The sequence below is a fragment of the Phragmites australis genome, chromosome 9, assembly GCF_958298935.1.
Source record: "Phragmites australis chromosome 9, lpPhrAust1.1, whole genome shotgun sequence".
Lineage (NCBI taxonomy): Eukaryota > Viridiplantae > Streptophyta > Magnoliopsida > Poales > Poaceae > Phragmites > Phragmites australis.
The window spans coordinates 35,765,960-35,790,037 of NC_084929.1; the positions used below are offsets into that span (position 1 = coordinate 35,765,960).

The window sequence follows — 24,078 nt, forward strand, 5'->3', positions numbered from 1 at the left end:
AAAGAAATGGCGCGACGCGGTTCCTGCGGCTCATCAGAATCGCACGCAAATTTGTCTTCCCCTCGCCACCCGCATGGTACGTACGTGAGCTGTGCTTTTCCTCTAGTTGTCATCATGGTGCGACGCCATGAAGGCTTAGGCCTCCCAAGCTTTTCCCCACTATATATCATGGGAACGAGCATGGAGCCCAATGATAAAGCACAGGTGGTGCTGGACTGGCGAGGGTTCGATCCCCGCATCGTACAGCTCTTAGAAGCCTCCAATGAAAGCTAGGGTAAGGGATTTGGTTCTAAAAATAAAAAATAAAAGTAATAAACATTAAAAAAATTAAAAAGTAAAAAATACATATGTGTTGCGGCCTCAGCTTTGCAGAAAAAACCATGAGATTATCCTCGTCAACATTCACTACTAACTCAGTGAACTGTGGAATTAAGCACTGAATGTGCTCACGCAGGTGATCCTAGCTAGATTCAATTTGCAGAATCTATTCTTATCACTACGTTCCCTTTTAAACTTAAAAAAATACCATATTAATTAAACAAAATTAGACCACTCATTATTACCATATTAATTAAACAAAATTAGATCACTCATTATTATAAACATCTAACTGTCTATATTTAACAAAGTCTATATCAAATATGATTAATAAATAGTTAAATTAGAAATTAAAAATTATAAAAAATTAGCAATTCGATTTTCACAGTTTGAAAAACAAAATATCTAAATAAAAAATCAAATAATTTTGAAATTGAAGTTCGAATAGAAAAAAGATACGTATCAATATAGTCTTAGAAAAAATCAAATTATTATAAAAATTAAAAAATAAATAAAAATTTATATAAAATATATTAATTAAATGTTATCATGATAAAATATTGTAACAAATAAATCACACTATTGTTGTGAGCCACGTGCTCGTTCATATCAAATTAAAGAGATCAGACAATTCTGAGCAGGGAAAAAATGCAAAAACCCCCAAAAGTCACTTAGATTTTGATTCCCACCCCCCCAAGTTATTTTGTTGCAAAAAAAAACCCTCCAAATATTTGATTTTGTTGCAAAAACACCCCAAAAATTCAATTTTTTTAAAAAAAATCACAAAAAATTCTAAAAAAACTAGAGACAATTCTAAGACCTTTTGTGAATTTTTTTTTATCAAAAATAATATCCTTTGCATCATATTTTATGGAGAGTATTTTTGAAATAAAAAGAAAAGCGTGCAGCTTATTTATTAATTCGAGTTAAATGCATAGTTAATTATTTACTAATCCAAAAATCATGAAGCAAATTTTTTAGTCTTCTTACATGATCCTCTATCTTGTAAAAATACATAAAATCTTAAAATAGTTATTGTAACGTGTAAGATTGAGTAAATGTGTTGCAGATAGGTTAATTTATAACTAATCCATAATAACTAAAATTAGTTAAACCACTTTTATTAGTTTACTTAAATAATTATTTGTGTAGGAAAAAAATGGTAGATATGACAAAGTTAAAATAACATGCGTTAATAACTGAGCTGCAATTTTTTTTTTAAACTTCCTCTCCATGAAATATAATGCAAAGGATATTATTTTTGAAAACAAATTTCACAAAAGGTCTTAAAATTGTCTCTAGTTTTTTTAGAATTTTTTATGACTTTTGTATTTTTTGAATTTTTGTGGAGTTTTTTTTCAATAAAATCAAACTTTTAGGGGGTTTTTAAAAAAACAATTTTTGAAGGGAAAAGTCAAAATCCAAATGAGTTTTGGGGTCCATCACTGGTCAAAGTTCAAATTTCAAAATGACGTACTTACAAGTCTCTTTTCCCACGGTTCCAACAAAAGAAAAGCCTTAAACTAAATCATAGGACGTGAAACAAACAAAGAGAGATGAAAGATCTCTCCAGCTAACATGACCGCCGCATGTTCTTGACACCTAATAATTTGTGTTCTTCTTCTTCGCTAAATTTTGGCGAGAGGCTTGCAAGTTCGACCTCCATTTCCGTCGGGAGTACGAGTATCTGAACGGAGATGGTGACCTTCAGTCAACTTCAAGCTATGCGGCTTCACATTTTCCAGGATCTCTCCGTGACCGTAACAGCGACGAGTCGCACTCTGACATGGAAGCTGCAGGGCAGATGGAGATTGCTGACGAATTTAAGTACACTGAATTGGAGTGAAGAACCGGGCTAATTAAGAACAGGTGCTTGTTTAACTGAAAAACCGTAAGTCTCTGTAGTTTAATTCAGAGACGAACGCACCTCGGTGGAGCGACTCCTTGCAGTGCTCGATGGCGCTGGCGATGCCGTCCTGTTTCTCTATAAGCGAGTCGTCGCGACGGGACGGCGGCAGCGATCCAGACGCCGTCACCGTCACGGCCGCGGGAGCCGACCGGCTCTTGCGCAGGAGACAGAGCCCTCTTGCCTCGCCGGCGGCGCGGGGGCGCACACTCCGGAACCGCCTCGAGATCTTGGTCAGGCACCTCCTGATGACGTCCCCCGACGGCGCTCGCCTGGGCTCCGTGACTTCCTCCTCGTCCGCCGGCGACTCCATGAACAGCCTCAAAGAGCGCGCGCTGCTGGAGCTCCTGGCGAAGCTGGTGCGGCCGCCGTAGAACGCGGCTTTCTTGGCCCCGAAGCTCAGCGTCCGCAGATTGCTGCCGCGCTTGCAGCCGTACTGCAACAGTAGGCTGGCCTTGGGCTCGGACGCGCAGAACTTGAGCTGCGGCGGCGCGGGCCCGCCGAAGAAGATGCTCTCGTAGGACGGCGAGGCGGAGCGGCTCCGCTGCAGGGAGATGATGAAGGCGAGCACCGTGCACGCGTCATCGGACTCGGACCCCGACGCGCTGGCGGAGCTGGAGGAGGCCCGGACGGAGGAGAAGTCGAGGTCGAAGAAAGGGCCCTCGTCCTCCGCCTCACTGTCCGGAACCTCGGAGAACGGCGGCGGTGCCGCAGCGGTGATGGTCGACACGGCGCGCCGCGCCGCCAGCAGCCGGAGGACCTGCATGACTGGGAGCAGGAGCGTGCTCTAGCTGTACTGGTGACGGGACTGACGGGGACGTGGGCGGTGCTGGGTGGGCGGCTTTAAAACCGGGGAGACGGGCCGAACACGGACATGCATCCTCTATATTAATTATTACTGTAGAGCACAGTAATATAAGTTTATTATTATCCGGCCTGTATTAATTAATCGGTGTATACTATAGGTATTATAGCAATGGACATGAATCCTGTGACTTTACCGAAGCAAAGAGAGATGTGCTACAAATAATTCGTGAGTGTATGGATAATAAAATGCAGTTTACCACTATAGTAATATTGTATCACTAAAATCCTAACCGTTCATTCATAATTCGACGGACGGAAAAACGTGAACTGCGAATTACTGTAGCATACGCGAATCCTATAGCCATGGTGTTCGAATATATTATAGAATGATGTTTTATATTATTTTGTACTATAGTATTACTGTAGTGATTGATCTAATCCATTCATTCGAAATCAACCATAGTAGAGTGCACCCTAATATATTTTACTGTACCTCTGCAGAATATCCCAATCCGGCTTCCGGCCGATGAAGTGACTCTTTTTTTTAAAATGCTTTTAGGTTTTGTGGCATGGTGGTATGGCCGCGCCGTGCCACGGGAATGGTGAGGATAATTCGAGTTGTTCCAGTGTGTGATATGAATTTGAGTTTTTTCGTGTGAATTTAAGTATCTATTTTTTAAAAAATAGCTATTTGTATAGTATAAGAAATCGGAAGTTGTATCTCTATTATTAAAAAACGACCACTTGAATGGTTTGGTCTGCTCCCCTGCTCAGTGATGGCTACAGTCATCAACAACCGACGTTCATAGTTCATGGTTGACGTCCAACTCTGGGGTTGGCCTTCAGTTCACTACCCGTGCGGAAGTGTGGAAAAGGACTAGTCACCCCCAAGACATGCAGCCACAAGCTTAAAAAGAAGACGGGAAACCGAGCGCTGAAAAGAGGCTCGTTGCAGAGAGAGTGAGCAGGGCATGGGCAGCATGGTGCTCAGCTTTACCAAGTACCAACCACCCTGTGCTCAGTGATTATCAATACTTGTTAATTTTAATTATTTTATTTATTTTCAAATATTTGGTACTTCACGTTTTTTAGTTTTTAATTTTATTTTTATAAAATATCTCTTATCCATCTATTTACGATAGATTCTAGAATATTTTATTTACGATAGATTCTAAAATATTTAGGCTAGTTTTTAAAGGCATTTTTATCATTTCTCATTTAAAATTGGTACTACACTTGCTATACTTGATACGCGTGTTTGATTAAAAATAATAAGTATTGAAAAATGAGGGAGTAATTTAGCGAAGACTGAAGACTGCATTTCAGTGCAATGCAGTGCAGTGAATGATACAGATGCAGAAATTACAGAGCCTGCGTGCCCAGCGTCGCACTTGATGGGTCCAAATCCGACACACCATGCCGCAAAGCTTTTACAGCTTTTCTTTCCATGGTCACCTCCGTGGTTCATCTCCCATTCTGTTCCAGAGTTCCAGGCCCAACTTATCCACAGTGCTCGGTAGGGCATGTTTGTTTTATGACCATATCTTGCTATATTTTGCCACACTATAAGTTTATCACTTAAGCACTTTTTTGTTTCATAGTCACAGTTATAGCAAGATTTATCTTTTATTGTTTGAATCTCATACGTCCTAGACATAAAAAAGTAAGGCAAAATTATTTTAGGTTAGTCAAAGTGTGACGGCAAATTTGATCACCAAACTTTAGACGAGTTAAGTGACAAAACGTTGACAACTTTAGACTATGAAACAAACAAACACTTAATCTTCCCAGCTACACTGGTACAATTTTCAGTGCCACGAATCGTGATGAGATCGTGTACGTATTTTGATTCAAGAAGTATCATTCTGAAACGATGGACACTCTTGGCTTCGTGAGTTTCGGACTTTCAGAGACATGATCAAGCTGACGGTGCAGATATTTGACTGCCATTCTTGATGTTTATTTCTTCATTTCATTCCGACACATGATTCGTGCAATGGTACAAATATTTGACTGCCGTTCTTGATGTTTATTTCTTCGTTTGATTCCGACACATGGTCAGTGCGATGGTACAAATATTTGACGGCCGCTCTCCTCTACCTACGGTGCCTCGTTTCTTTTCTCAGACGTGCATCACTAGTCACGACCACACGAACAAATGTTTCGGGGACGAATCTTTTCAGTGAAACAGTGAACAGGGAAGCTACTGTGACCGTTCAAGATTCTGCTTTGGAAGGGGAGTACACTCTTGTCATGTCATGTATACTCTGGTTTATTTATGTTTCTACTTTTATTTTCTTTACTATTAGAACCTAAAAGTTTAAATAAATGTGATGACTAAAAAGGTGGTTTTAAGAAGTTAAAATTTTGTTTACAAGGAAATAAATTGGAAGCTCAGAGTAAGTTTTCTGAGAAATTATATATTGAGAAGTTAAAAATCTGTTATAAAAGCTAATAGCTAAAATCTAAAAACAATTTTTTTAGAAAAAAACAACAGAAAAAATTCTCAAAAACAAGAAAAAAATATTTTGTTTGGGTTCACATTATTTTTTCCCTTGCTTCTGAAAAAAATATTAAAAAAGCATTAATAGCAAAAAAAAAAAGAGAAGCCCACACAAATAGACCTAAGTAGTTCTGCGTAGCTGCACGTTATTTTCAGTGAAATGTTTATGTCAATTGAAGATTGACGTGTGCCTAGTTCTGCTGCTTGTTCAAAAACTGTAATACCTCAGCCTATAGTGTTCTGGTTTCATCCCGTATGGTATAATTGTTTTAGTGTGATAGTTTTAGTACCACTTTAGTAATTTAGTAGATTGAGGCTAGTTTATAAGACTCTGTACTCCAAACATAATACTTTCAAGTTAACTATTTTATACGAAGCAAGGACGAAATTATAAAAGATGTGATATACGTATGCGAGCTCGTCTCATAGATGGCTAGACTGTAAACGAGTTTCGAAGGCAGGGTGTTACAGAGCCCATTCTTGCTATACGAGTACATGCATATTGGTCTGTTGAGGGGACATGGTATGGTTGGGGCATTGATGAGAGATCATGCATATTTATCTGTTGTGTACGCGATAAGCTGCTAAGGGTGTCAGGCCTAAAGGGGATAATGTAATACCTCAGTCTATTAGTGTTTTTGGTTTCATCCTACGTGGTCAAGTGTTTTGATATGGTGAGTTTAATACCGCATTGATAGTTTAGATAAGTTAAAACTAATTTATAAGAATTCGTGCTAAAAGTAACATCTATGCTTATGCTGGTTCACCCCACAGGTAAACTAGGATATAAGTGAATTTTCGTGATAAGGTGTTACCGAAACCAACATCCAAAACCCTGGCTGAAGTGTCCTGCGTTCTGTATAGCACTGATACATTTTAGACATGTAAATGTAAAAGAGCTATTTTTCTAGAGGAATGCAAAAGAGCTGGAGGCAGGAATGACGTCTAAGTGTCTGAAGCGTCCAGAGCGGCCGTCACTTCAGTTGAGCCAAGGCATTAGGACAATTACCTCCATCGGCACAGCTGCGAAATAGAGACAGCATCCCAAGCCACGGTACAGCACTTCATTCGCAAAGAACAGTATCTATCGGACCCCGATAAATTGCACGAGCAGATTGTTTCCTGGATGCAGCCGGTGCAAACTTAACCGAAAGATTTGACTAACAGCTCCACGAATCAAAGGCAGATACTTGCTAATGATAGTGCTCTGTAGAGGCAAGGAAGCAAAGTGTGTCGATCAAGATGGTCTTTAGTGGAGTTAGGCAGGAATGCAGTAAAGTTTGTGGAAACAACAAAAGGTTTCAAGTCTGTTCAAACAACGTTTCTGACCAACATCTGCTCGTCCAGAGGTCAACTATGATTCACAAGATGAAATGTGCAGACTAAGCGACCAACGTTAATTACCCTGGTGCGCGCGCGAGAAAAGAGCGCTCTACCCGTGCCTGAAACGCCAAGCCGACGAGCTTTTTCTGCTCTCCATTTGAGCGGACCGAAGCAGTTTCAGCAGCTAGTCTTGCTGACCTACCAAGTAGGGCGAAGATGGATGAAACAAAGCATCGGCAGCACCGTTGGTCGTAAGCACTAAGCAGTAGCATTTTACGCAAATGCTTATTTAAATTAGGAATATTTGTTTTTCATAATTCGGAAGTAGTGTATGTGAAAACAGGATGAACTACATGAATTACCCCCGCACATGGCTTATTTACGTTAAGGTGGTCATTGGATATTTCGTATTTGTAGTAAATCTTTAATTATTGATAATCAAATCTCGTCGAGCAGCAAACAGCTTCTTTTGGTGACCCGTCCAATCGCGGTGACGGCCGTTGTCTCCCTCCGTTCACTCACCGGAGAAGAGAAGCGATCATTGCCTAGCAGCCATAGCAGCGCGCGCGTGCTGTGTTTTTTGCTTGGGGAACGTACTGGGTAGAGTCGGTCGGGGAAGACCCGGAAAGGTCGGCGCGTCGTCCTCTGCTCTGCATCACCTTGTCCTGCACGTACGACCTCTCCATTGCGTCAGCTTGTCCGGGACTTCGGCGGGAGAGGAAAACTTCTGGCTCATCTGAAGCGGCCGTGCTCTTCTCGTCAGTTTAGTTGGGCTCGTTCACTTGCTAACTCGCACCCCGGAGCCTTGACCGATGCCAATGGCAGCCCAACTGTTCGGTTCTTCAGGCCCAACAATCTGGCACTGTTCCACTCCAGCTCCTCTATTTATGCGACCCAACTCTTGAACCCTAGGAGGCTAGGGCACCACGCGCCTCAGCCGCCGCTGCCGCCGCCGCCGCCTGCTTGTTCGTCTTGCTTCATCCCTGTTTTGCTCACAAGTCGCAACCTTCCTTGCCTCTGCTGTTTTTGTGTGGTTTTTTTTTCTCCCCTGGTAGGGTGCAATGAAGAGGTATATGTATATACACCTGATCTATCACCTTCAGTGGCGATATGATGCTTACCTTCACCTATGGTTCGTATTCGCTGAGCATCCGTTCTTGCTGATGATCCTGTTCTGTTTTTTCTTCTACATGATTTCTTTGGTTGCTTTCGTCTCCGAGGGGCCTGGGGATGAACTGCTTTCCTTCGTGCAGTATCATCCAGTATTACCCTCGGGCACGACCTGCAGATGAGTCCCAAATTCTCGCCTGGCTGACTTTTCACGCTGGTTGCGAGATCGGGACTCATCTGCCACATTCTCGGCAAAAATTGAAAATTTATCGGTTCAGGCGAAGATCCCAGCAGAGAGGCGTGTTGTATCTCCAGTGTTGAGGCCTCCCTAACAATCTTAATCTTCGCATAGAAACGAGAGGTTCCGTGGATTCGTGGATGTGTGATTGGTTTCGGTTCCATTACATCTGTTCCCACGGCTACAGCTTCGAACCGGCTGCAATTGCTTCTGGCTGCCAGAGCAAACGAGGGACCTATGGATGAACAGCTCTTTGCCCGTGCTGTATCGTCCAAGTTTGCCCTCGGATAGGATAAGCAACATGGTCTCAAAACCTTGCACAGCTCATTTGTCTTTGTGAGGTGGCAGTACCATCTGCGACATTCTTAGAAAAATGAAGGACAAGGAGCTGATTCTCTCACTGAAACTGTTTTATTGTTCGTAGCCGGTTGCGGCAAGATTCTGAATTTCGATTTCTTGCTGTTTCTGTTTTCCTCGCCGTTCATAAATTGCGAATCTAGCGGTGATCCACAATTCATCTGCCATCACCTTTGGCTAAGAACACGTTTCTAACAATAACTACTACCCATTGATCATATGGATTTGTACTCACAATGCTTTACTACATTAATAGCAGCCTATGAGAAGCTAAAATGACCTCCTAATACAAGAAGCTGTTCAATCCAAATGTACATACAGACTAACAAACGAAGGAAATTGCAATCTAGAGTTGTACATATACAAATACATGTAAGAATTGTACTATGATGACCTGTTCTGATGAACTACTGAGCGTTCCCATGGATACTCAAGCTAGCTAGTGAACTCAGACTGATAGATCCTTTTGCCACGACCCAACTTCTGCTCTGTTGCTGCACCATCCTCTCCGTCTCAAACTCGCGTTTCTGGGTCCAATGTCGCCATATGCTTTATGTGGACGCAATTTTCTATAAGAAGTATGTCAATTGCTGTTTCTTCCGGGAGCCTCCTTCGCCGAAGAGGTCATTCCATTGCTTCAGCTCGTTCATCACAGCACCCTCGGCGGCGAAGCTCGCTGCAACCTGCATCGTGGCACAATGGTTCAGTGATAAGGGATAGGTCCATTCTATTCGTATAGAAAGCAAATCAGGGCGTCGGCAACTCACTTGGTTCTTTGCCTGCCTCAAGTCTTCCATTGTCAGTGGCCTAAGGTCAATGGTCACTTCCTTCTCACCTTCAGCCTTTGGCTCTGAGCTACCCGCCTTCCCTTCTGAACTCTCTTCTTTGTTTGCTGAATGTTCCTTCTTACTCTCCGGAGTTTCTGAATTCTCTGCCGTAGCCACCTTCTCTTTTGGCTCCTTTTCCTTTCTTTCCTGAGGGGTCAAATTATTGGACAAGTATCACACGGTCAGCAGAAGGTGATTTTTCATAATTGGCCTTGCATCTAAAAGCAAAGTACTTGAGCAATGAAAAGATTGGACTCTTACCAGCTCTTTTTCTCGTTCTTTCTTCAGGAGCTCCCTAACAGGACGGTAAGCAGCTGTCACACAAAGATTCTGGGACATGAAAGAAAAGAGCAGCTCTTAGTGATTTAATCAGATAGCCATATGCACAACAACTTTCTATTTACATGTGTCCAAAGTAGTGTACAGACCTTAAGATCGCTGCCACTGTAACCTTCGGTCATGGTTGCAAGCTCCTTGAAATCAATATTTTCATCAACTTTCTCTTTTGACAACAGCGTCCTCAAAATCAGATCTCTGCTCTCTTGAGTTGGAAGCCCAACCATGATTCTGTTCAGTGTATGAAACAAGATCCAACCGATTAGAATCATATACCTAAGATCAGACTACATGTCTACATATATTCTCTTCCAAGAAGATAGCATTCGAACAGACCTGCGCTCGAATCTCCTGATGATTGCTTCATCAAGGTCAAAAGGTCTATTTGTCGCGGCAAGAACTAGAATTCTTTCACCTGACTTTGACAACAGACCATCCCAATGACTCATGAACTCGTTCTTGATCTTCCGCATAGCCTCATGTTCACCGCACCGAGCACGCTGCCCCAACATACTGTCTACCTCATCCACAAAAATAATTGTGGGAGCAACCTTAGCAGCCAAACTAAACAATGCCCGGACATTTTTCTCATCTTCCCCGAACCATTTGGATGTGATGGTGGACATCGATACATTGATGAAGCTGGCACCGGCGTCATTTGCTATAGCTTTTGCAAGCATTGTTTTCCCGGTTCCAGGTGGCCCAAATAGCAAAATTCCTCGGCAGGGCTTCAGAAGTCCTCCTTTGAAAAGATCGGGCCGTCGAAGAGGAAGCATAACCAGCTCCTGAAGCGACTCCTTGATATCAGCCAAGGCTCCAATGTCATCAAATGTGACTCCTATTTCACTGGCTGGTATGACCTCTGGTCTGATGCGCTTCTCAAACTCGTTGTCTGGAATTTCCTGCTCAGTAAGTAAAAACATCAATAACGAAAATTCAATATTATGAATGTTCACAAAGATAAACTGTGATGCTTGTTTTCAATCTAGTGAACTACTAGACATATAATAAGCTACTGGCGTTGTAGGACAAAGGGCAGAAGCAGCTAAGTAGGACATACAGGTTTTGGTGGTGGCAATGAACCATCTCCATCTTTAACTGGAACTGTGGTTGACTTCTCTGTCTCGGTTTTCTTAGATCCAGTGGCACCTTTCATATCATCATTTGCTTCCAATTTCAGAGTGTCTTTCCCACCATGGCCACCTTGGAAAATGCTCAACCCATGGGACAAACTGCAAAGTAATTTTGTGTTATGGAAATAAAAGAAGAGCTTATTATGAAGCCATCAGATATTAAGGATCAGTGGTATTTGCCAAAAAAAATTCAGGATCAATGGTCAAACCTTTTAGAAGATAGAATGAGCTTCCCATTTTTGTATTCAGGATCCTTATTGTGAATCAAGTGGTAAGAGACTGCTGAGACAATGATTTCGTCTATGTAATGGCTGAGAACCATAGTATCTGCTTCGCATATTGAGCTCAAATCATCACAGTCTAGGTCATTTGCTGAGAGTACCTCTATGATGTGGTTTCTATTATCTTGAATCTGGATTTTCTTTGTGTCCTCTTCGATTTGGTTTTTCCAACAATCAAGATGGTTCTCCTCCTCAGGAGGTTTAATATCAACATGGTAAGGAAACAGGGTATTAATTCTCTCGTCGGCATCCCCGTTATCACCATCAGAATTGAGTAGTCGAGAACCAAGTATCAACACTTGGCCAGATAATTTGCTCAACATTTTCTGGAACATAGAGTAAGTCCTTTGCGATCTACAAAGGAAATGGTCGACATCCCTTATGTAAAGAATAGTTGGATCGTTTTCAGCTACAGAAACCATGACCTACAAAGTGGTTGCCAGATAAGTACATTATGCCCAAACAGAGTGAATCAGGATCAGTCAAGAAGTATATTCACCTTGTAGAGTGACTGTATCAGAACTTTCTCATGGAAGCACCAGGTAACTGTTCGCCTCACTGAAATTTGCATAGCAGAGAAGTGAAGAGCTGTAAGAAACTTATGTGCTATATGATTCTCTCTAGTTCTACTCTAGCAAATTTCTAACGTAGATGCATTTAAAAAAAAAAAGAAAAACACAAAGAGTATATATAACAAAGAGTCCATTTATACGTCAGAACCAATATCGACACATGTACACAATTTTACCAGAAAAAGCAGATGCCGAGCAGTCTGAAACTGGTGGAGAATAGTGAGTGTGATCTACGAGCTATTTACACTAAATTCTGCACGTGTGACTTAAAAATGACTGTTAAAACAAAGAAATAAAAGCGACCAAAAAAGTTAACCTGAATGTGCAGAGCATTGTGAGGCAAGATCACTCATGTCGGATGATACAGAAGCATTTTTTCGAAGTGAAGGTGCACTGCTAGAACCATCAGAGCCTCTGGAGAAAACATAGGATGGATGAATAACATGGAAAAATAGAATATTGCTCATCTCAAGTTTGACAACCAGCACAATAAATATATTACCTAGCCCTTAAATCTGCATTGCTTGTCTGCCGGTGCAATGATTCTGCACAACAGAACCAGAACAAATCAGATTTGGGCAACCACATTTGAAGAAAATGGAAACTTGGTAGGCGGAAAAAGTGATAAGACCAAAGTGCACATCACAGCCAGTTTTCATCTAGAGTTACTGTACATACTAGAGAAATATTCAAATTGCTCTTTTTAAAAGAAATCGAGCGACATGTCTGACAAAGAAATCTGTAATCCTTTGGTACCTCTAGGCTCATCCTTCTTAGGAAATGCTATAAAAGAACCGATGAGATCAGACATCCTCCCAAACGTGGTCTCAGCTTTTGGCTGATTACGAACCTGCAGGAGCAAGTCAAACAACAAATCCATCAATATCAGTAGACTAAAACGACAGGTGTTATGAGTGTTGCTGGATTTATTTTAAAGAAATTAGATGTAGCAATTGCTTTATGCAAGAAAAATTGTATAACCAAGATCTCCTCATATTTGCTTTTAATAAAAAAACTGTAGAGAAAGATCAAACAGAAACCATGTCGTCAAAAGAAAAATCCTTGGAACTGTAACTCACCGTGCCTTTGCTGGAGCTCCCATATTTGCTTTGGATCTGCAGAAACATTAAGTAACAAAGAGTTAAGAAAACAGCACGACAACGACAAGTCAAAATTACAAATCGTATGACGAGTTTCTTGCTGACCCGAAGCGAGAAGTCGGTGACGTCCAGAATTAACAGCCGCGCCTTGAAGTAGTGGGATAGAGCTCTGGCGAGTGACTGCAGGTAAGGCTCTGCACAAGCAGCAGTCAATAACACTAACATCGGTGAAACAGGACGCCCACTCGAAGCAAAAGGATTTTTGCACAGGGGTCGAACCTGTGGGGCCAGAGAGCAGTATAGCGCGGCTTGCAGCGGAGAGGTTCCTGATGTGCTTGGACAATTCCGCTTTCTTCAGGTGGACGAAAGCTGCGCTGATGAGCACTTCCTTCGTCTGATCGCTGCGAAATTAACACTACCAGTTCAGTAGCTATCCGTGTCAGGAAGATTCGTAAAAAAAAAAAAAAAACTGAAGAGAACTAGAAATCTCGCTCCTAAATTGACAGAGTAGAATTTAAGTGCTGCAATTTGTGTGGCTCAAGCAACCCCCTTTGGTTTTCCGAGAACACGCCTCCTGATCATACCATCGGATAATTTGAGGGCAAATAATTGCGACGCATATGCGTGATCTACCAGAGCAGAGTAAGTTGCTACTCCAGTGAAGTGTCAGACGACCATGACCATCGAATTCCGTAACCCAAATCGATCGCTCTCAACTTTCCGAATCGGATCGCACTAAGCACGAGTGACGACGCCGACCCAACCGGATCCTCTTCGAATCTCACCAACCAACCTTACCTGAGGTAGTAATGAAACTCATCGAAGGTGACGTCGCCCTCGCGGCCGTCTAGCACCAGCCGCCGCAGCTCCGCCTCCACCTCCGCGACGCCGACACCTGATCCGCCGCCGCCTTCTCCTCCGTGCGCCGGCGCCGCCCACCTCGACGACGCGAGACCCAGACCCACGCCGACGCCGACGCCCAGGGCCGACACAAACAGGTTCCTCTGCTCCATGCCGCGCGCGATCGCCGCGTGACCGTATGCCTGCCTCGCAAACCCTTAGCCCGCGCGCGCACGATCTCGAACTCGGAGGAGGCAGGGAGCGAAGAGGAGGCGGCGGTGGTGGAGTGGAGTGTGGGAAATGAGCCATGGTGGAGCGGGGTGGAAGGGGTTTATATAGGGGAGCCAAAAGGGTGGTGGCATGGCGGCGAACATGGCAACTTTTCAGCCTTGCCGAGTTGGTGCTCCTCCAGCCCAGCCGTTGATATTTGTTGTTGGGAAAAAAAAAGGAAAAAGGGGGCTTTGTATTTTCTATACCTTAGCTTGTGCGTCGGTAAAGGGAGTCATGTGTTAGGAGAGTTGTTATTCTCGGTGGTATCCATAGTATGTGATATATTACTGTTGGACTACATAAGTCTATTTTGCTTTAGAAAAGACTTCAATAATTTAACCGCATAACAAATTTATCAACTTAACCTTAGTACGTAGCCAATAGCCAGCGTATTGTTCCTTAGTCACTAGCACTTTTTCTTTGCTTTGAGCGGAGTAGTCGCATAACACTTCACAAGATAACTCTGGTTTTAGTATATATATTTCAAAAATTTGTTAAAAAAACAGGGTCCAGCTGCAGTTCCTTTGCTTGCAACAGTTTTGATTTATGAATTTGCTAGTGTTGTTGCTAGGTATTGAGTTAGCATGCGCATGCATTTTTTTTCTCCAAATTCTCCGCACTCATATAGTGATTATGGTCCTAAACTACATTGCCACACATTGCATACTCTAGGAGTCTCCCAATTCTTTTACGATAATGATACAACAGAGGCATCCAATGCAAAAAGAAAATTGGAAACTTCCGGCTTCTTGACTAACTTGTCCATGCGTCATGAACTTGTGCCTTCTTGTTTCTTCTCGGCCACTCGATGCGACAAATCGTACACAAACATGTCCTTTGTATTGCAATGTCATTTCAACATTTGTTGCATAGGTTGATTTCGATTGTTGCACATGTTATTTGCCGACGTTGCGCACCCTGTTTTGAAATGTTGCGCAATTTTTGAAAAGGTCGATCCATGGGAATGCCCTGGGAGAGTTTGAACTCGGATGATTTTCTGTTGCAAATGTCTCGGGGAGAGTTTCTGTGGGGAGAGCACCCCATCATGAACAATTTTGGTTGCGTGCTCAGATGAATATGTGTCGGGTTATTGCTCGTTGTATCTAACGGTCCGAGGTAATAGCAAGTAGGAAGGTGGACGTTGCAGTACAGTCGTCGCGCCTGCGTCCGATGCTAGCCACCTGGCTCTTGGACGTCTCGACGCTAGCAGCATATGTTTTTTTTTTACCCTTTTTTGGTAGGTGGTGTGGTACCTGTAGCTAAATAGAGGAGTTATTCACTTTTAGTCTTGCTGCAAAAGGAGGCGGTGGAGGAGAGTATGAGGTGGGTATGTTATGTATTGGAGGGAATCATAGGTTCTGTTTGTTTTTTCTCTGAATTCTGAATTTTGGATTGTAGAAGCTTATTTTGAGTGGATTATGTATTATGCTATAATTCAAGCATATATTTATAAAATTCACTTTCAAAATCTGACCGTTTATTTACAGAATCCACAATTCAGAATTCACAATCTAGAGGTAAACAAACAGGACTATAGTAATAAAGATATTCGTCAAATATGAGTGAGTGTTTACCGATAGGCTTTGTGTTTGAGTTTCTTTCATTCATGCTTTAGATATGTGAATGTTTACTATTTGTCAGCATTTTTCTTTTCAGCTAGTGGCTAAAACTTTATAATAATGAATAGTTAAATACACACGTTATGCAGGGATGGAAACAAAGACGGTTCTTTGCTGGAAAAAACAGGGGGAGAGTTATTTGTTTGGATTCGAACATGCGCTCTTTATGAAAAGCTGGCGACGAGGGGAGGCCGCGCGGTGGTCGGCGTCGTGTACATGGGGGCTGACGTGCCGAGTTCGGACTTTGACGTGGATCCGACTCGGCAGCCGGTCAAAAGCGAGCCTTCAATTTTGTATGCACTGGCTCTCGTGTTGCGATCGATCGGGTTCCCTTAGAACATTCATTCATGTGTTGTAACCATCGGTCGGTCGGGCCCACGTGCAAAGGAAGAAAAAAACAGTGGTGCTTGTATGCACTCGCTCACTTGACCCTAACCATGTTAGGTCAAGTGCATGCCTGGCTTATAAAATTATGCTGCCCTTGTCCCAAACTACAGATTGTTATATTCTCTTATATTAATTCTAACGTCCCAGTTGGATGCATGCGTCGATGACATGTCATTATCGATCCCCGTTCCCTTCTCGTGCATACCAAACGATATATGAAACAACACGTCATGTGTCTTGACTAATTTTCCAACTGTGCTATATATATACTAGCACATTCGTTTAAAAAAAAATGTGTCTATATATATATACACACTAGCACATATATGCTAGATCTCAGGCAACACGGCTTAGAATTTGAGGCAGCTGCTTTGAGGCAGTTTATAGTTTTTTTTACCTTAGAATGTTTTTTAGGCTGCCCCGGATGTCTGCCTGAGGCAGTCCTGCATGCCTAAGCCCTCAACTTAATCTATAAGCTGCTTTTCACAATCTACAGCTGAAACAAACAGGCCCTTAGTAGTCCGAGGCAACAGAGAACGGCTGCCGCACTAAAATTTTGTGAGGCCTACGGTGGGTAAAGTAACTTTTTGTTAGCTCGAGTGGATAAGGCGCTCCACTCTCCACCAGCTGCATCTTGCCATCCACCAAATCCCCTCTCCTCTTCTACCACCGCCGTCCATGTTGCCAGCTCTGTCACCTTTCCCCGGGCGCAGTCGCCATCCACGACTTTGTGCTCCAGGATAAAATGTGTTTTCATCTTCCTCACAAGTTGTAATATCCAAAACTTATTTACTAGTTGTGATTACTGATTACATATGCCATTGGATAAAGATATATAGAGGGGCCACTAATTATACTATCAAATTCTAAGCTTTTTTGAGTTGCTTGCTACCTAATTGTCCACAACCCGTTGGTCTTATGTTGAGATTCAAAACAGTGGTGAGGTGTCCCTGGTTGTGTTCGGGCACATGTTCACCTAGGTTTAATCGTAAAAATATGTATTCACCTTATTACAGTGCCTTATTTTATCCTTGATGAATCACTGCTACATAGGTGCCATCATGAGCTATCAACTCATCTGAGAGTTGCCATGTTTTACCTATTTATTCAGCAAGCAATTCCATCATTCAATGTGTTCTCTCGCAGCCACTCAGTTTTGTGAAACTACTGGTGACCGTTCCTAGCTATATATCTAATGTTTGGTTGATCCTTTCACTTGCTTTCAGCTTGTGCTATGCTGTCGCTGTGTCCCATATACTGAATTTGAAGGTTTTATTTCAATGGAATGATGAGTGTTTACCCTGCCGAGCACTGCTTAAAACATCATCAATACTCATAGATCAGGTAACCACTCCTCCAATAGCGTCTAAACCACTATGCAAGTCATAAAATGAGTGTATAAAGTTCCAGGTAGAACTTATGATCTACACCATTATTGTTTCCATTTCTGAAATTAAAATGAGTTACTCTAACACAGGCACAACATATAAATCTTTGCATATTTGCAGTATGGCACCAGTTGATCAGAGAATTGGAGTCCAATAATTGTTGTATGGACTCTTCATTTTTCTTTCTGCCACAATTCCTAGTGATTCATTACAGTTTTAATTACTATTTTTTTAGTTCCCATTGTGATATAAAGGGTGCAAAATTCAGTTACCCTATGTGTTTACACATCTAACTATGAACCTTTAAATTTACATTATTTGCAGGGTGACACCATCTTGTTTGGAGTTCAGCCATTCATGTATGGAAATGATTTGCATCTAGGTCATGGTTACTTAAGCAAGCTTTACATACCGTGACATCAAGTAATTTTTCTTAGTGTCTAGCTTCACATTTTTGTATTGTATAAATCTATTACTTTCTGTAGTTTGTGAGTGTTGAAAAAAAAGGTGTGCCAAATCTGTATAGATTGTACTTGTGCAGAGATTTGTATAAATTGCCATTATCCATCATGTGTGTATCAAGGATTTTGAATATTTTGATATGAATTATTTGTATAATATAATGCCACATACTACAGTACATTAGAATTGGAGGCAGCATATAGTTGCGTCAAAGTGCTTCTGAGGCAGATTGCAGCCTCAACTGGCATAATGCATTGAGACAAACTGTTTGCCTCAAGCAGATTCTGAGGCAGACAACTCAGCCTCAGATTCACCATTCTTAGGCTAAATTCATTGGCTGCCTCAAAAGCACTTTTTCTGAGACAGGGGTATCTGAGGCCGGCAATGTTTACTCAATATCTTTTTTAGGCTGATTTTGATAGTTTTTGAGGCTGAATAGCTTGCTTCTGATTCTCTACCTTGTTGTAGTGAAAGTTGGTGGTAAAAGCTGTGAACGTGCTAAAGGCAAAAGGCAAACACGTACAAAGGCTAAATTAAACGCACGGTTGGATCCAACCCTCGGTACTTAAAATGCCATCTGGCTTAACTAGTGGAATACTTAATTTTAGCTGTTGCTATTGTGGGAATCTTTTGAAACCACATCAAACATTTGTGTTGTAGCTTCAAGAAAGATACCACATGCAAGCGTCCATGTATGCAAACATATACAAAATGTAAAACGTCATTTGACTCGACACAGTCTCTAAAACTAAAATTCGACCATCAATTTCTTTTATAATACATATTATTCATAATAATAACATCATAATTATAGGAAAATACTTTTAAATGGTAATAAAACATGTACTTTTAATTCTTAAAATGAGTGTCGTTGTGTGCCTTGTAAAAAGAAACAGAGGGAGTACCGAATAAACCATATTAGGAGTGGAGGCTGACCAAGCATGCAAGAATAACATATTCTTAACCAGCAAGAGCAAAGAGAAAGAGGCAATTAATTATTGGGGCGGCGACTATTGGTGCCTCCAACGTGGCAAAGTTGTCGTGTGTGCAGCCTTTTTGACAAGCTAAACAAACTCCAACTTGGGAGGTTGTGAAAGTGATCAAAAAGCTTGAAGAAATTAAAGGTGCATGCATATGCACTAGACAACAGGCAAGTAGTAGTTGTTGATGCAACGCGACATGCATGTGCAAATGGTCACAGTTGTAGGGTTAATTAGCAACCAAGTCACCTCATCGTGCCCCTTGCTCCTTTTGCTCACCGTTTTGTTTCCTAGTCAAACTTTTCCATGTGTTGCTTTCGATTATATTGGCACCTTCTTGAATATTCTTTACTTGAAGCTGGCCAGTCACTTGGATTTTTTTTTTGCTAGTGCATGCTAGCTCTTTGCTTGGGGAGAAAGGCTCCCGTGCACCCTCGATCACTACATGTACATGTAGTGCGTGATCGATCTACTTTTGGTTGGATGCAAGCAAAATATATATATAGACACACACGGTGAGGCTATTCTGCGTCTATGCGCAATTACTATTCGCACTGTGCACATCCTCGATTACAACCCGAAACACTGTGAGTTACAACTTGTTAGGTAGATCAGTTACAATTTCACGTCCAGAAATGCATAATTGCAACACGAGAAGCTAACACTGTGAGTTACAACTTGTTATTCACACTGCGCACATCCCCAGTTACAATCCGAAACACCATGAGTTACAATTTGTTAGGTAGACCAGTTACAACTTTACGTCCAGAAATACATAATTGCAACACGAGAAGCTAACACTGTGAGTTACAACTTGTTATTTGCACTGCGCACGTCCCCCAGTTATAACTCGAAACACTGTGAGTTACAACTTGTTAGGTAGACCAGTTACAACTTCACGTCCATAAATGCATAATTACAACACGAGAAGCTAACACTGTGAGTTACAACTTGTTATTCGTACTGCGCACATACCCCAGTTACAACCCGAAACACTGTGAGTTATAACTTGTGGGGTGTGCACAGACATGAGCTACAGTAAACATATTTGCAGAATATACATACAGTATAATATATATATATATATATATATATATATATATATATATATATATATATATATATATATATATATATATATATATATGCCTTAGTAATTGTTTTTTGCATGCCTATGCTATACATTTTTGGTGTAGAACGTGCCATGAAGGCATCATGCATGCACAAACGATAATGCATGTATATATCAAGTTAAATTGAAAGATAATTTTTTTGGTCCTTCCATTCGTGCAGTGCATAACTAAACTTTAGCGATCGACGATGCTGTTGACTTAACTTCGATAGTTGTGCAATGCAAGCTAATACTCGGTTGACACTTGCAAGGTGGATGCTGCTGCAGTGCTGCATGGATCGATCAGCGAGCGTGCATGTGATGTGATTCTTGCTTGGGATCGGAGTAATTCCATTGGCAGGCCGGCCGGCATTGGTGTCAAAGTTGGAGGCTGGGCTGCTGCGATGCCATTGGATTCATGGACGCTTGCACTGCAGCTGACAAACAACTTTTTCAGCTGGGCGGTCTGAATCTTCGGCAGTCAACCTACGGCCGGCAATTCCGTAGCCTGACGTGTCGATGACCAGTTCGCGTCCCCTGCAGGCTCTGTGCTGGCCTCTAGGATTCTCTCGGGCGAGAACATGGTCGGCTGCAGCCTGGGCCCACCTGTCAGAACAGTAGTACTCCTGTACATGTGGAAGTACGTACATGGTACTCCTAATACAGTAGTTGTAGTTCCCATAAGTGAGCATAATATCTTGCGTGGCCGCTGGGCCTGTGGCCTGCATCTGCATCTGCATGCCTGGAATATTCTCCCGGCGTCCCCCACCTTCGATCTGCTGCATCCTAATTCCTGTATGCTACTCGCAACAGCAGATCGATCGGCACAAAGATAGGAGTATTCTCTACTTCACGAGCATATAGTCATCTCTCCTATGCTATCTCTAGCCTACGACGTCGTTCCTAAAGTTAACATGTACGATGAACTGCTGTACTAGTTACTAGAGTACTACTAGGTAGTATCTCCAACAAGTATATATAGTACGCTAGTGGAGTAGTTAGGTTCTGAATATTCTGTGTATTCGTACATTTCTACTATTTCTTGATGATATATGTTGCATGAGACTAAATAATGCCAGCTAGCTAGCATGAAACATACTCCCCCAGTCACCAAAGAGTGTAATTTTATAAAACTTTTATCATCAATATATCTTGCAATATTTTGATTGAACTCTTAAAAAATAGATTTTCTTAATAGTAGTTTTATAATTTACAAATTTGCTATGTTTTGCATATAGTTTATACTAAAAACTAGTAATCAAAATATATAGTGCGTTGGTGACCATACCGATATCTAAAATGACACTTTTTGTAAGTGGAGAGAGTATATAAAGAAAGTCAGAGAGACTAAAGCAACTGGCCGGTTGAATCTGGCAGTATGTATGTATGTATGTTTTGATTATTGGAGCAGTGCAACACAGCAAGCCAGTAAGCCATTTTTTGTTGCAACTAGCAAGCGTGACCAGACTCGCTACAATATTTATTTTCAACATATTTATTGGTCTCCGCTGACCTGTTTATTTGGCATGATATTTTAATCATCTATTATATTTTATATTTCGGTGGAGACCTAGAGACCGCGTAGTGCACCTGTAATGCAATTCTTACCATGTCCAGGAGGTAAAAGATAAACAATGGTAATGAATTTCATAGATGGTATTTTTTATATTTCGTTGTATGGAACATTGTCTTAATGTTATTTTCAGATAATTTTAATTTCTTCTAGTATACATGAAGAGGATACCTTTTGTTGCAAACATTTCTAATGAAAAGTTCTGGCGTTTCTTGGTGTATTACATCTGAGACTAATAAAATTTAAATGATATGATATCTAATGTAGTGATGTGCATGCAATAAATCAACATTCGTGAAGAAGAGGTACGGTAGACATAGAGCATAACATAAGTTAACTTGAATAAGAAGGGAATCCCCGGTGAGAAATCAATGTCATCAGTAGTGAGGAAGCAAACTGACTTCAATAAGATATAGATTCTAACATCACAATGCTTGTCGAACCTATCTAGCAATCTCTAGGTGTCTGTATGATCCGTGAACCCAGACGATTCTTTCCAGAGTGGGGTCTCCCCGAATTTCATTACTAGGCAGTAACGAAATTACAAACAGTTTTCACCGATGAAACAAAACGCAAGCTGCAAGCTAAAAGAAATACACAGCTCCAAAAGCTACCTACGCAGCATCGAGGGCCGCCCCAAACAAACGTGAACCCAAACGATTCTGCCTATCGATTTGGGAGTTAGTGCTGAAGATTTACGAATTTGAAGAAGATGTAAAGAGATAAAACGTGATATAACTTGTTTATTTCACCGGGCGTTAATTCTCAATTATGAGAGAAGCATTGCGAACGTTTGAATAGCAAGATTTGCAGAAGAAACATGACATGAGATAGGTGTCATATATATAGGTAGGCATTGATTTGTATTGTAGTAGTACTCGAATACGAATTATATCATGATCCATAAGCAAACAATACTTAGTTGTCCGTTTCGTGAACACATTTCTTGCTGTATCTTTGTTGAAGCAAAGATTAAAAAGGAAAACAAATATGTGCCAAAAACAATAGCATCTAAAGTGACTGAAACTTCCAATATGCATATTTTCACATAAACACGCCTTGATAAAGTGCCAAAAACTTCGACATGAATTTAAATGCCAATTTCTTCTTATTTACAATGCTATCTCGAGTTTTTTAAATATAAATTGTCAAAAAATTAAAATTCTTATACTATAAGCAGCATAGGAAAACACCTTTCTATGTCATTTAGGCTTGGGATCAGGTACATATTATTTCTAGATTTATGGACCCATATAATTTGATTATAGCTTGTCCCTAACACAATTAAGCAAGGGGATCAGCGCTAGCTGGAGGGATCACTAATGTTGTTAGTGATCGAGCCATGGATTCGAGAGGCAATCATAAGGCTTTTAGCAAATACAATTGCAATAAAGCATAATAAAAACCAATACAAACCATCTAGTGTCAAAGTACTAACGTAGGACGTACTACTACTTATATTCACCCTACTGTTCATATCTTGTTCTGAGAAAATTCAAAAACTAAGTTCAGAATCAGTGCGTTTAAGGTTGAAGAAGAAGACCTTTTTTGTCTGCATATTGTCGGTGTGGCTCTTGAACATTAGTTGTATTCATATCCCCAGGTGCATGAGTGCATCTGTAGGTACTTTGGACGATGCATGCAGGGCGTGCGAGCATAAGATCAAGTAGCTAGCTCTGCACCTTCTATTCCGCTCCGTGTGTGTATGGTTTATTCCTGTTGCCATTTCTTACTGCCTGAGCTTTTGCCAATTGCCGGTTCACAGCCGCCAGTTCGTGGCTTGCACCATTGTCTCGCTCTGTCACCTGCATGACGAGCTAGATGGTAGTTCATGACTTCCTGTGTCGTTGATGTTGCGCTGCCGCCTCCTTCAACCGCCATATCGCTCTCGTTGACACATTGTCCTGTTGAGTAGCGCCTATACTAATAGCATATATCTTTTTCTTTTTCCACCGATTCATATGGTAATTTTGTGGGCTTGTGAGTGAACGTGTTTGCTCCTTAGTTGCAAGTTGGCCCCAGCTAATAGCATGACTAGCATCGCTGTAATATCTTGTCACGATAATCTTTAATTAAAATTATTCTCTTTTGTTTTTATGAGGTTAGTGTCATTTAGTCACAAAATGCATAAAATTAGAAAAAAAAATCATGTTAATGGAAAAGAAAATTATTTATGTTTTAAACTTGTACCCGAATCATATTCACATACTGGTTCGATTCGTATATGTTTTGATCAACCGTCAAAATTGTGGGTCAGGTGTAGACAACCTAACCAAAATCAGAATAGGTTTGCCTTGCCCGCACGTTGTGCCTTGCCTGTTTCCTGCTTGATGTGACGACTTTGAGCTGCAAGATGCTTCTTAGTCTATTATCTTAGTTTTTATTATGATTTTTAGCTATTGATTGATTGTATTTTACATGTACTCTTTATTTAGGTATTAATTTTTATAACAATATCATTTTTTATAAGACTATACTTGATATGGATCCTTATTTTTTCTATTATAACCCAAATTTTAATTATTATTTATTTTGTTTTATTTGGACCATTTATTTAGATATTTTGCCACCCAAACCTTATGAAAATCAAACTGCTAATTTTCCAAAAAATTAATTCCGAATTTATGTATTTATTAA

The 24,078-nt window shown here is 41.1% G+C and overlaps 2 protein-coding genes across 2 annotated transcripts; both read right to left on the reverse strand.

Moving 5' to 3' along the window:
* Window positions 1–1,771: 1,771 nt before the first annotated feature.
* On the reverse strand, window positions 1,772–3,031 carry LOC133929924 (probable membrane-associated kinase regulator 2). The gene is made up of 2 exons (XM_062376679.1): window positions 2,246–3,031; window positions 1,772–2,111 (listed from the first exon to the last, which is right to left on the reverse strand). Exons 1-2 carry the CDS (start codon window positions 2,988–2,990, stop codon window positions 2,041–2,043), a joined length of 816 nt encoding a protein of 271 aa, XP_062232663.1. The 5' UTR covers window positions 2,991–3,031; the 3' UTR covers window positions 1,772–2,040.
* A 5,495-nt stretch (window positions 3,032–8,526) lies between these two features.
* On the reverse strand, window positions 8,527–13,954 carry LOC133929499 (uncharacterized). Its single transcript, XM_062376270.1, has 15 exons — window positions 13,610–13,954; window positions 13,091–13,212; window positions 12,917–13,005; window positions 12,791–12,826; window positions 12,468–12,561; window positions 12,214–12,256; window positions 12,028–12,125; window positions 11,639–11,697; window positions 11,068–11,564; window positions 10,786–10,957; window positions 10,062–10,627; window positions 9,818–9,956; window positions 9,651–9,719; window positions 9,330–9,536; window positions 8,527–9,245 (listed from the first exon to the last, which is right to left on the reverse strand). The coding sequence occupies exons 1-15, from the start codon at window positions 13,822–13,824 to the stop codon at window positions 9,132–9,134; spliced, it is 2,520 nt and encodes an 839-aa protein (XP_062232254.1). The 5' UTR covers window positions 13,825–13,954; the 3' UTR covers window positions 8,527–9,131.
* Between the last annotated feature and the right edge of the window lie 10,124 nt (window positions 13,955–24,078).